Source organism: Carcharodon carcharias, chromosome 25 (assembly GCF_017639515.1).
Source record: "Carcharodon carcharias isolate sCarCar2 chromosome 25, sCarCar2.pri, whole genome shotgun sequence".
NCBI lineage: Eukaryota > Metazoa > Chordata > Chondrichthyes > Lamniformes > Lamnidae > Carcharodon > Carcharodon carcharias.
In genome coordinates, this window is record NC_054491.1 from 18021222 (window position 1) to 18035067 (window position 13846).

Sequence of the window (13846 nt, forward strand, 5' to 3'; positions counted from 1 at the left end):
TCCTCTGCCATTTCCTGGTTCCCCATTATTATTTCCCCAGCCTCATTCTCTAAGGGGCCTACGTTCACTTTGACCTCTCTCTTCCTTTTTATATATTTAAAGAAACTCTTACTGTCTGTTTTTATATTACTTGCTAGTTTACCCTCAAAGTTTATTTTCTCCCTCTTCATTGTTTTTTTCGGTCATCTTTTGATGTTTTATAAAGCTTTCCCAATCCTCTGGCTTACCACTAACCTTTGCCACATTGTACATTATTTCTTTAAATTTGATACCATCCTTAACTTCCTTGGTTAACCATGTTTGGTTTACCCCCTTCCTAGTCTTCTTCTTCCTCACTGTTCTGAGTCACGAGCTATTTTCTTAAACATCTGCCACCCTTAACAACTGTCTTTTCTTAACTCCTTTCCCAGTCCACCCAAGCCAACTCTGCCCTCATTTCTTTGTAATTACGAAAGTCACCAAAATCAGTATTATTGTCTGCACAGTACTATAAATAACTAATGGGATTTTTTCCTGTCAAATTAACAACATTCCACAACACTGTTAAAGTAAGATTTTTACTCTTTGGTTTGTTTAATAGTCACAGTGGGATCACCTATAGGGTGCCCACAAACTAACACTAACAAACTAACATATTGTTACTGCTCTTAATACTAATGACCCATGCTACATACGTATTGGATAATACTTACAAACAGATGCCAACAATGGGTGTTACCATTTTACAAACACCTTTCTGTGATTGGTGAATCTTGAAAGGGGAAAAAAATATCATGTGTGGTTCAAGGGGGAGGGGATAATAAGGGGCCCAGAAACAGGAGAATCACCATTGCCCATGATTTCTCTCCCCGGTCCTGTCTCCAGCCTAGCAGGAGCTGCCTGGTCTCAGTGTCTGCTGCTACAACACTCCTTATTATAGCCCTGGATTAGGGAATTAGGTTCTTAGGGTTGCCCACACTCCAGGATTGGTCTGGAGTCTCCAGGAATTGAAGATCAATCTCCAGTACACCTGCAGAAAAATTGTGATATTAAAAAGGATTTCTTTTTGTCATTTTCTTTTACATTTCTCTTCAACAGATATAAAAATATTGAAAATGGGGGCAAAAAGGCTGTTTGGCTGACAGTCAGGCATTATCCAATTGGCTAATGAACCCTTCTGCTTTCCAATTGGTGTAGGAAGGCAGTGCATCACAAGGATGGATGTGTTGGCTGACTAATGGCTGGAGCATGGGGGCAAATCATGTGATGAAACCTCCAGGAGTATATTTGACCATTGTTGGCAACATTATCACTATCTCACTGGTCGATTACCATCTCCATGTTGGGTTGCCAAGCTTGGTTGGATATAGTTCTGGTGAACACTTGAACTCTTGCTTCTAACTGTCCCATCCAGTTAAACAACCCTCCTCTCCCCTTTTCCAATATTTTTATAATAAATAAATGCAAGAGCTCAAAGAAAATAGCTTTTTTAAAATAAACACCCTGATGGTTTTCCCGTGGGTTGTTCATAGGAGTTTCCAGAGTATTAATCTGAAGAAGAAACATATGAACTCAAAACATTAACCGATTTTTTTTTCTCTCCACCGATGTTGTTAGACCTGCTGAGTTTTTTTCCAGCATTTTCTGGTTTTGTTTCAGACTTCCAGCATCCACAGTATTTTGCCCTTATATTAATCTTCAATTCCTGGAGATGCCAGGGCAATCCTGGAGGGATGGCAACCCTTCCTCCATACACCCCCACTTTGCTAGATATTGCATGTCGGTGGCATTGAGGACCAGGGTTGGGCTTGGGCGGCAGCTGAAAGAATAGCCTTTTTCACTCTCAGCCTAGAATGACATAAAGAATGGTCAGTTGATTTAGACAGTGGAGTGGTCTTGTTGTCTGATATCACGGCATGAGTCAACAGCCTACAAAGGATTAAATTTGCCGTGCAATCTTGAACTGAGGAAACCTTCATAAATACATGTGGGTACAACAAAAATTTATGTCGTGGCTTTGATATAATAAAATGTCCCAAGGTGTTTTACAGGAGCGTTATAAAGTAAAATTTGACACTGAGCTGCATAGGTAGATATTAGGGATAACGGTTGAAAACTTGGTCAGAGAGGTAGGTTCTAAGGAGCATCTTAAAGAAGGTGAGAGAAGGGTGGAGAGGCAGAGAGGTTTAGGGCCTAGGCAACTGAGGGCATGACAACCATTGGTGGAGCAATTAAAATCAGGGATGCCCAAGAGACCAGAATTCGATGAGTGCAGATTGTTTCAGAGAGTGCTGGGATAACAATGTTACCAGGGCTTGAAAATTGCAGCTATGAAGAAAGGTTGGGTAGGCTAGGGTTATTTTCCTTAGAACAGAAGAGGCTGAGTAACTTTTCTATGGTTGTTTGCAGAGCCGTGTGGCCAAGGAGGGGATTTGAAAACTGGGATATAAATTTTAAAATCGAGCTTAATTAGGATCCAATTCAGGTCAACAAGCACAGAGGTGATAGGTGAACAGGACTTGGTGCAAGTAAGGGCACAGGCTACAGAGTCTGAGGTGACCTCAGATAGAATGTGGAAGGCCAGCCAGCATTGCATTGGAAAAGTCAAGACCAGAGGTCACAAAAGCATGGATTGGAGTTTCAGCAATGGATGAGCTGAGACAGAGTGAGGCGATGTTATAGAATTAGAAATAGGTGTGCGCAAAACAATCAAGTAAAATCTTCCTCTGTTGTATTCAGTTCAATCATTAGACATTCCTGGATACAGTATCTCACTCCCCGATTCAACCCAAAATGGGACAGGTAGCAATACGAGTCATCATATTTAATGGCCATTAGTTAGCATCACACTTTACAGGATCTGCTTTGATTTTGTGGGTGTGAGAGAAAATAATATACTCGAGTCCCCAGCACACAATAGATCAAAGGTCAGGATATAAATAGTCATTTTATTAGTAATATATGGTAACAGAAAGTTTTTACAGAAAATAACATACAATAAAACAGAAGTCACTCGTATAAATATTTATTAGCAATTTTGGACATCACATCTTTGATTTGCATAAACTTTATTAATATGTGACCCGTGTGTTGACTTTAGTTCTGTTTAAAAATCAGCCTGACAGTCAAGTCTTTAGCACGTGCAATGTAAACAGAACAAGCCATGGAAAGAAAATAATTTTGGTTAATTCATTAAGGTAAAACATTCTTTAATGCATTCTCAGAGTATGTAGTTGCCTCAAATCCCTTCAGTTCATTTTTGACCCAACCTTTCTCTCTTCAAAAATCAATGACTCTTCTGCCATACAATTCCATGGATTCCAACAGTCCTCAAGTAGCTGACCAAAGTAGCCATTCTTCACATGAGCCCAGTGAATTTCAGTTAACTATTCAAACGTGGACAGCATCACACCCAAGCCCAATCCCATTACTACTCAATGTTCACACAAACTTACATGGGCATTTTCCAGTGTGGGTCAATGGATGCCGATCAAGGGCAGGAATGCTGGCTGAATGTTATGGAATAAGTTGGGATTTCAAAATGACTGTACTGAAGCAAACTCTTTCCATCAATGGTGCAAAGCTGAACCTTTTCTTTAGCATTCATGTGCAAACCATGATCAGCAGAGCATGTAACACTAATAATGTATTTTCTATTAGCACAGTGAATACAAATATCAACTGATTAAAACAGGCTCAGATGCAGAAGGACCTTCAATCTATTTGATCTGATCATTCCAGAATATTGACCCTATCTTATATAGCTACTAGTTAGTCCAGTGTCTTGCAGCTACAGCTTCACTAAGGAGTTTCCCACACTCACTCATCTTCTGTCATCAACTACTTTTTGTCTTGATAATGTCACATTTTGTTGCCGGTCAAAAACTTAAGTCTCCGAAAATGCCAACCTCTGGCCCAAAGTTCCACCTCCAAAAGTGGAGAATCAAACGTGTTATTCTCCCTGCCTGAGCACCACTCCACACTCAGATCAGAGTCGTCCAAAACAGTGCACGCCTCTTGAAACAGGTTTATGATCTGTCTCACTCTTTGTGAACCTGAATCACGTTCCTAACATTAACTCAATGCTGACAGTGCTGTTTCTCTCTGGTGATTGAAGGAAGTGACCTCTGGTCAAAGTTCTGGCAACGTGACCATGCTCAACTCAACAAGGAGGGCAGTAATGGTGGTTCTCAGGTTTGTTTTTGTTCTTTTCCTTCCCAATTTCCTTCCCTTATCTCCTAAAGATGTTGACATGCCAGGGTTTTTACTGCTAAATCTGTTCATTTTCCTACCTCAAGAGTCAGTTGTAGATCAGGAGCAAAGCCAAAAAAGTTTTTCATAAAAGAAGCAACAAGGTAGTAACCAAGACTTGAAGCCATGGGAGATGAGAGAGCTCAATTAATTCTCTGAGTGTTGGCTTCACTAATTCGTCTAGACTACTCACACATAGCATCGATGGTAAAACAGCAATAAGTTCATAAAGTATTTTTTTCAGCAGAAACAAAATGGTAAGATGAATCTTGATTTTTTAAATAAAGCAGGATGATTGATATCTTAGCCATAAAGGTTAAGGTTTCCAGTTGGACTCTTCATCAATGACACAATGGCACCCACCAGAATTTTAACCAACCTTGCCCCGAATAGCTTGCCAGGCACATATAATCTACTCCAGTTAATTCCAAGTAGTTTTTTGCTAGATAAAAAAATTCAAATTACCCAGTAGTTTTCATGAAGCATGTTTAATTAAAACAGTGCAGGAATTTTTGTTGTTGTTGTACCGCTTTCATTTGACTCAATAGAAAACGCAGATTAAGCAACTTGGAATTAAAAGTAGATTGCTGCTGTTTTGATTTTTCATTTCCTGCATTTGAGGCTTTTAATTTCTTTTAACTTAGTGAGCTTTAGAAAAAGATTGTCCTGATGATGAGGCCCCATCTTTAATGATGGCAAAGAGTTAATTCAAATGTTGCTATGATAGACTGGCACCAGAGATCAATAGCGTCAGCTTTCAGGTGAACTGTACAATATAAATTGGTCTCATCAATGTGCTGAATTCTTTGACATCCTTGCAGATTGTTTAGCTCTATTTACACATATATGGCAGTTAAATCTTACAATTGCATTGATTCTGCAAATACAAAGAGGTAGAACTTCCCTCTTGTCAGGCTCGCACTAGTTATATTTTTAATCCTCTTGGTTATGGATGAACACTTAAATGTTTTATGCCGCATTTAAAATTCCTCTGAACTTACATTCAGCAAATATATTTTCAAAATTATTTGAAAACAGATGATGCAGAGGTCCAGATGGTTTGACGGAGAAGTTTCAAGAATGAATGTTTGACTGGATGGGCCACTTTTCTCCCACCAAAGTCTCTTTGTCCTCATGAAACCATGGTTGAGCATGATTTTTGAAGTGGCAGGATGCTCAAACTCACCTTCCCGCATCCATTGAATTTTCTTGGGTTTCTGCCTCCTTACTGGAATTTATGGTACTTAAGATTTAATCTCAGAGGAGAAAGAAGTAAATAGAAGTCCCATCCTCCTGAAGCACATAAGAAGGACAGAGCTATGCAACAATAGGGAGAAAGGAAAGGGCTTGTTTCAGAGGCTTGCAAGTACATATCAAGATGATCAAATTCTGTTGGGAATATGATGGTTCCCTTAATTACTGGGATCATCGGAGAGTCAAGCTGAGGAAGTCAACTGGTTAAAGTCACACAATGCAGATACAGGAGAGTTGCTTGATTTATGTTTCCTCATTAGGAAAGGTCTAGAAGGAAGAATATTTACAGAAACTTTCCTTGAGAAATAAATTGGTTTGGGTAGAACCCAGGAGGGTATAGATTATACATGTTCTGTGGAAAAAAATGATGCTGATGGCTCAACTGGCATTTATTTTGTTCCATAATTCGCATTCACATCTTCTGCCTTCAGCCACACAACAGTGAATATTAGGTAGTGAAATGGTTAATCATTGGGGATTGAAAAGACCATCATCAAAATATCACTGTATGTTAAACTGCCTCATATTTTACTTAGGGGGAGAGAGGGGACACCTTATCTGTACGAAACCCTCTGACCTAAGATCATATTTTAGACCCTGCTGAGCAGAGTTGGGATTTCACATTTAAGTGAACTGTGCTCAAATAAGTGACTAAAGACCAAAAAAAAAATTAAGAGGAGAAGTAGCTGGAGAATTGAATCTGGCAATAAAAATATTTGCAGACAAAAAGTCAAAGATAGTAAAAGCGAGTGATCAAATTGGTTTTTCTTACACAGTAATAGTACCTATCCTTCAAAAGTACTTCATTGGCTCTAAAGCGCTGTGAGACATCAGGTGGTCATGAAAGGTGCTACAGGAAGGCAAGTCTTATTTTATTTTTATGGTGTCTATAGGAGATCCAATATGAAGTGTATGAGCCTTTGATAGGGAAGTTAAACTCAAGTGTTCCAAAATTAAAATTAGAAAACTGTACAAGCAAAGAGTCTCACGAACGACAGTCCATTACGCCGATGAGGTCAAAGGATCAATGGGTCGTTGACTGTAAAATACTGCAGTACCGTGTCACATGAAGCTTCACAATGATATTTCTAAAGAAGTTATTTTGTACAATACAAGGTGAGAACATCGTCATGAGTTTTCATGCTTCATGGAGATGTCACATTGTAATTACTGGAACATGTTCGAAGTAGGAATATTCTGAACCCACATGTCACAGCGAGATACTGATTATTACTCCTGTCACAGTGAGACTAAAGAAGGAGGACAGACGCCATGAAATCCATCTTCTAATTAGCATTTATAAGTGCAACTCTTAACTCAATGGATGGGATAAACAAGAGTGTATCATGAAGACCTGCATTTGGTTTACATATTATTAGGATACTGAAAATAATAGGTTTGTCATCTTTTTAAGCCCGAACTCAGATGGTAACACAAGAATGTGTCATTAGGGCCAGTGTTCATGAACTCATTTGGTGATGATTAAATTTGAGGAAAAACCCTCAGTAACTCATCATTAACACTTACGCACCATAACATACAGAGGTATGTTGAAAAAAAGAGCTGCACCTGAAAAAAATGAAGACTTTTGGCTAGAGGGGTACGCTTTAGAAAGTTCCACACAGCTGGATGAAAAACCTGTTCTCATCTGGTTCAAAAACCAACATCCCACTCGACTTCTCCAATCATTTCCACTCACTGGATACTAAGGGTATCTCACAAGTCTCTGTAATGCACTCATAAGGAATATAGGCTGTGACAGGTGAGGACGTTATCACAACATCACAATGTGAAAGGTAATATACAGCACTGATAAAAGGTTAGGTGAAAAGTGATTTTTAACAAAAACTCGGAAATAGCAGGTTTTTAATAAAATATTGAAACATTTAGGTTTTAAAGAAATGGTACAGTTTGGGATGATATCCGCTGTGGTAGATATAAAAAAATGGTGCATTTGTTCAATGCAGCTACACAAATGGGGCAAGCGTTCTGTCACGGACCAGAATGGTCAAAAACAAATAGAAGGTGGAAGGTGCGATCAAATAAACTGTGGTGTGGGCGAGGAGGGAAACTTGAATAATTCAGATCTATTCTTTAAATAAAGGAAAGAAGGAAATCTCCAGGTACCAAAACATAATAAAATTAAGAGTAATACAAAATTCTGTAAAAATTGATTATACTACAGCTATTCTAAATGTTTAACATTTTCAAGACGGTACTTGTTTTTAAATATGCTTTTGAAATTTCAGAAACGAATACAGACTTTCCACAACGCCTGCTATTATAACAGTTAAAGCCTGGTTTGTAAAGCTTTGCTTCGTTTTTTTTTAAAACTTACAATTATTATAATTTGACAAGACGTGCTATAAGCTAACATGCTCCAGGTGAGAAGTTAAAGCATACATTGCTCTACAAAAACTGTGCTTATTAACAATCCTGATCAAAAATCAAAATTTCATTTTAAAAAAAAAACCTATACCTCAAGAGTAGCGTATAGCTAACAATTCACAAACAGGGTTTCTTCAAACGCATACTCAGGAGGTGAAACATTCGGGCATTGTCACTGTGCAAAAGGCTCATACAGAATTATTTCATTGTACAGCTCCAAAAGGTTGTTTCCTCTGTCAAAGTGTTTTCCAGATGGGCGAGAATGAATCAAAGTTCATTAAAGTAACTGGAGCAGCAAAAATAAAATCATAAAACCAAAAGGCCCATCACAAGCCATCATGATGTTTGGAGTCTTAATTGTTCAGGCTTTGAGGCCTAGTTCACTGCGGGCCCAATTAACAGGCCACATCCTTAACAAAATTTCAGCACAATGAATCCTGTTCATAGACAATGTGACTGAATGCTGAGAACATTCACCTGCAACGCAGTTGCCTCTCTATCTCTCAGACTTGACTTTGTATCGCAGGACGAGGTAGGCCAAGAGACGCAAAATAATGAAAAAAATACCAAGGACGATGAAATCCATATAAAGCTTCGCGTCCTGCACATCCAACTGTTGCAGAACTTTTGTTGGTTCCTTAAAAGGACAAAACTCAGTATTGCATGTCAGATTTTTTCTGTCCAGTCCATATATTGACAAGATGACACCCTCAAATCCATACCTGTTTCAGTAAGAAAAAGAATGAGCAAACAGCATTGTTACTCTTTTAAAATCAATTGCTATTGCAAGTGAATTTTGCTCATGTTACATCATCGATTGCACCAAAATAGCCTTAGAAAGCCTTAAACTTTACATTATCCAGAGAGAGCACCTCACCTCACCATCAGATCTAAAAGCGTAAGTCACACTTCCATCATGTCTGATCTTACACTCCAACTACATCAATATCAAGGAATCTAGATAAGCAGATGAGGGAGAAAGGATATGCTGGCAGGGTTAGATAGAGGGATGAGGAGGACCTTGTGTAGAATATTAACTGTAGCATTGAACAGATGGGCCAACTCTACCCAAAATTTTTCATATCATTTGACATCATTTGCTTTCAACAAAGTTCATTTGACATCAACTGCGCTTATTTTGCCATCACTTGGCATCAGTTGCGTTCAGAAGCAATCATCTGCCTGTCCTGTTCTATTTCATTTTCATTCAGAATTAACCACTTAGCTCTCATTTTCACTTAAAACCATTCTTGCGATGTCAAGTGATAGTTATCAACTGCCAGCATTGTCATCAATTGCCATCCTGCAGTGATTACAACAAAATGTGAATATATATATATATATAGATATATATATATATATATACAGCCAAAATGTTCCTAAGTATCAGCTGATTATGTATGCAGTGCATAGGGTCACACCTCCCCACACCCCCACCCAACCTCTCTCTCTCCCTCCCTCCCACCCACCAGACCCCTTATTCCCCACCCGACCCCCTTTTATTCCCCTCCCTTCTTTCCCCTCCCTTCTTCCCCCAACCCTCCTTCTTTTCTCCTCTCCCCCCACCCCTCCTCTTTCCCCTCCTCTCCTTCTCCCCTCCCCTCCTTGCCACCTCCCATCCTTCCTCTCTCGCTTCTATCTGCCCTCCACTCCTTCCCCCATCCCACCCCCTCATTCTTTCCCCCTCCCCACTCCACCCCTGAAATCTCTGATCACAGGGCCAGCTGGAAGCCGGAAGTGACATTTTCCGGTCAGCCCTGGTGCGGATTTGAAGTCAGCTTGGGAGCAATGGCGGATGTATTGTGGAATTCGGAGGGGGTGGGGTGGACAGTGAGGCATTGCTGAGAGAGAGGTTGGCAAGTCCCGAGGCCTAGAGGCTGGCGGGAAGGGTTGGGGGAGAGTTAAGACAAAGGTGGGATAAAGGGGAGAGCCTGGAAGCTGGAGGGAGAGGGGAGAGTTTACATCCTGATATTGGAGGCAGGGAGGGGCAGGGCGGAGGGGGTGGGAGAGTTTAGACCCTGAGACCTGAGGGGGCGTGGGTGGGTGGAAAGTACAGGCCGCTGAGATTAAAATGAATTAAGAACTGATGAGGATCATGTGGTGCTCTCAAGCATGACTGTATAACAGGATGATTTTTTTGGACAAAACGGAAAACTGAATAAATTCAGATATTATTTCTGTAATTAATTTCCTTGTATTTTTCAATGCAGATTGCTGAGCGCATTTGATAGGTTCAAGCGCCGGGTGTAGGTCCGAACGCGCCCGGTGTAGGTCCGAGTGCGCCCGGTGTAGGTCCGAGCGCGCCCGGTGTAGCTTCGAGCGCGCCGGGTGTAGGTCCGAGCGCGCCCGGTGTAGCTTCGAGCGCGCCGGGTGTAGGTCCGAGCGCGCCCGGTGTAGCTTCGAGCGCGCCGGGTGTAGGTCTGAGTGCGCCGGTTGTAGCTTCGAGCGCGCTGGGTGTAGCTTTGAGCGCGCCGGGTGTAGCTTTGAGCGCGCCGGATGTAGTTTCGAGCGCGCCAGGTGTAGGTCCAAGCGCACCGGGTGTAGCTGCGAGCGCGCAGGGTGTAGGTCTGAGCATGCAGGGTGTAGCTTCGAGCGCGCTGGGTGTAGGTCTGAGCACGCAGGGTGTAGCTTCGAGCACGCCGGGTGTAGGTCTGAGCGTGCAGGGTGTAGCTTCGAGCACGCCGGGTGTAGGTCTGAGCACGCAGGGTGTAGCTTCGAGCGCGCTGGGTGTAGGTCTGAGCACGCAGGGTGTAGCTTCGAGCACGCCGGGTGTAGGTCTGAGCGTGCAGGGTGTAGCTTCGAGCACGCCGGGTGTAGGTCTGAGCGTGCAGGGTGTAGCTTCGAGCGCGCCGGGTGTAGGTCTGAGCGCGCCGGGTGTAGCTTCGAGCGCGCCGGGTGTAGGTCTGAGCGTGCAGGGTGTAGTTTCGAGCGCGCCAGGTGTAGGTCTGAGCGTGCAGGGTGTAGCTTCGAGCACACCGGGTGTAGGTCTGAGCGCGCCGGGTGTAGCTTCGAGCGCGCTGGGTGTAGCTTCGAGCGCGCCGGGTGTAGCTTCGAGCGCGCCGGGTGTAGGTCCGAGCATGCCGGGTGTAGGTCCGAGCGCGCCGGGTGTAGCTTAGAGCGCGCCGGGTGTAGCTTCGAGCCCGCCGGGTGTAGCTTCGAGCGCGCCGGGTGTAGCTTCGAGTGCGCCGGGTGTAGCTTCGAGCGCGCCGGGTGTAGGTCCAAGCGCACAGGGTGTAGCTTTGAGTGCGCGGGTGTAGCTTCGTGCTCGCTGGGTGTAGCTTTGAGCGCTCCGGGTGTAGCTTCGAGCACGCCGGGTGTAGCTTCGAGCACGCCGGGTGTAGGTCCGAGCCCGCCGGGTGTAGGTCCGAGCCCGCCGGGTGTAGCTTCGAGCCCGCCGGGTGTAGCTTCGAGCCCGCCGGGTGTAGCTTCGAGCCCGCCGGGTGTAGCTTCGAGCGCGCCGGGTGTAGCTTCGAGCGCGCCGGGTGTAGTTCCGAGCGCGCCGGGTGTAGCTCCGAGCGCGCCGGGTGTAGCTCCGAGCGCGCAGGGTGTAGCTTTGAGCGCGCCGGGTGTAGGTCCGAGTGCGCCGGGTGTAGGTCCGAGCGCGCCGGGTGTAGGTCCGAGCGCGCCGGGTGTAGGTCCGAGCGCGCCGGGTGTAGGTCCGAGCGCGCCGGGTGTAGGTCCGAGCGCGCCGGGTATAGCTTTGAGCGCGCCGGGTGTATGTCTGAGCGTGCCGGGTGTATGTCTGAGCGCGCCGGGTGTATGTCTGAGCGCGCCGGGTGTATGTCTGAGCGCGCCGGGTGTAGGTCTGAGCGCGCCGGGTGTAGGTCTGAGCGCGCCGGGTGTAGGTCTGAGCGCGCCGGGTGTAGGTCTGAGCGCGCCGGGTGTAGGTCTGAGCGCGCCGGGTGTAGGTCTGAGCGCGCCGGGTGTAGGTCTGAGCGCGCCGGGTGTATGTCTGAGCGCGCCGGGTGTATGTCTGAGCGCGCCGGGTGTAGGTCTGAGCGTGCCGGGTGTAGGTCTGAGCGCGCCTGGTGTAGGTCTGAGCGCGCCGGGTGTAGGTCTGAGCGCGCCGGGTGTATGTCTGAGCGCGCCGGGTGTATGTCTGAGCGCGCCGGGTGTAGCTTTGAGCGCGCTGGGTGTATGTCTGAGCGCGCCGGGTGTATGTCTGAGCGCGCCGGGTGTATGTCTGAGCGCGCCGGGTGTATGTCCGAGCGCGCCGGGTGTATGTCCGAGCGCGCCGGGTGTAGGTCCGAGCGCGCCGGGTGTAGGTCCGAGCGCGCCGGGTGTAGGTCCGAGCGCGCCGGGTGTAGGTCCGAGCGCGCTATTGAATTTTATGTCAAGTTCATTCGAAATTAAAGCTTTTGATGTCAAATTGTAATTGAGAGCACTGAGTACACTTGATAGCAATAATGTTGTTAAAATTTTTGTGCAGGGAAGTGGCTTGCTTCTTTTCTGTAGGATCAGCTGGGAGCAGCAGCTGAGATCGATGAAGTTGCCCTCAGCATCAGTTTGGAATGGGCGAGGAAATCGGGCTGGGATTCCATCCTGATCCCAATACTAAAGCCACACCCTGGCCAGGATTTTCCCCTCGGCGATCTGGGGGCGGGGCCCAGTCTCCGAGGGGAAAATGACGCTGGATGATGTCGGGAGGAATCCCTGACGTCATCCCACTCCCTATAAATTTTTAGGAAGGCGAGCGGCCAGCGGATTTTGCTGGCCGCCCGCCGACCTGTCAATGGCCAATTGAGGCCATTGATGGGAAGGCCGCTGGGTGGGCCTTAATTGGCCTGCCCACTCAAAATGGCTGCGGGCCCAGTTTCGGTGGCGGGGGTCGGCTGTCCGTCTGCCGCCGAGCCGGTGGGGCCCGCACGCCTACCGAGGGCAAAATCCTGCCCCTTGTATTTATATAGCGCCTTTCACATAGCAAAGCATCGCAAAGTGCTTCACAGGCACTTTATCAATCAAAGTTTGACTCTGAGTCATAGGAGGGGATATCTGGGCAGATGCCTAAAAACCTGGTCAAAGAGGTAGATTTTAAGAAGCATTTTAATGGAGGAGGGAGGAGCAGAGAAGTGGAAGGGTTTAGGGAGGGAATTCCAGAGGTTAGGGACAAGGTAGCTGAAATCGCAGCAGTCAATGGTGAAGCAATTAAAATTGGGGCTGCATGAGATGTCAGAATTGGTGCAGCGCAGACATCTTGAAGTTTATTGGGGCAGGAAGTTACAGAGAAGAAGTGGCAAGGCCATGGAGGGATTTGAAATCAAGGATGAGTATTTTAAAATCGAGCCTTAGCCAGACCAAGAGGCAAATGCAGGTTATTAAGCAGAGTGTTGGGGTCATTTATCGAGGGGTCATCGATGAAAATATTAACTCCGTTGGTCTCTCCCCAGAAGCGTACTTGCTGAGTACTTCCAGTATTTCTTGTTTTTATTTCAGATTTCCTGCAGCTACAGCACTCTTCTCTTGCGTTATGCCAGACTAATACCCCAGTTTGCGCCTGGCTAAGCGAATCACTTATAAGTGATCCACACTCCAGAATGAGAAGCGTTCCTGTTTACTCAGGGCAGACTAAGCAACTAACATGCTGTAAGATAGAGATAGACTCAGTTCCTCTAAATTGTGTTGGTTAAGCTGGATGGAACCAATGAGTCAGGATTGGCAATATAATTTAATGTATTTGGTCAGTTTTCTCCTCACACAATAAAGAATACAATTCAAATCACCACAAATAGTAGTACAGCACTGGTACAATTACCAAATATAGGAACAGGAGTAGGCCATTTAGCTACTCAAGCCTGTTCCACCACCAAATAGATTTATTGCTGTATTGTAACTATATTTGGTTTGGTTCTCTCATCACTTAATATCAATATCCTGAGCTAACAAGGGTAGAATTTCTCCTACTGCTTAAGAATGCCTAGATCCCTCCCTAACATCCCCCAAATATTTTTAATACTACAAACATCCTCTGGAGTTC

General features: G+C 44.9%; 1 protein-coding gene across 6 annotated transcripts in view; it reads right to left on the minus strand.

Moving 5' to 3' along the window:
- Nucleotides 1-2907: 2907 nt before the first annotated feature.
- abcg4a (ATP-binding cassette, sub-family G (WHITE), member 4a) overlaps nt 2908-13846 on the minus strand; it is a 151533-nt gene continuing 140594 nt past the window's right edge. For all 6 annotated transcript variants that reach the window (XM_041174495.1, XM_041174497.1, XM_041174499.1 and 3 more), the window contains one exon: nt 2908-8594. In XM_041174495.1, the coding sequence (XP_041030429.1) occupies nt 8369-8594 (226 nt within the window). In that variant the 3' untranslated portion in view covers nt 2908-8368. The remainder of the gene's footprint in view (nt 8595-13846) is intronic.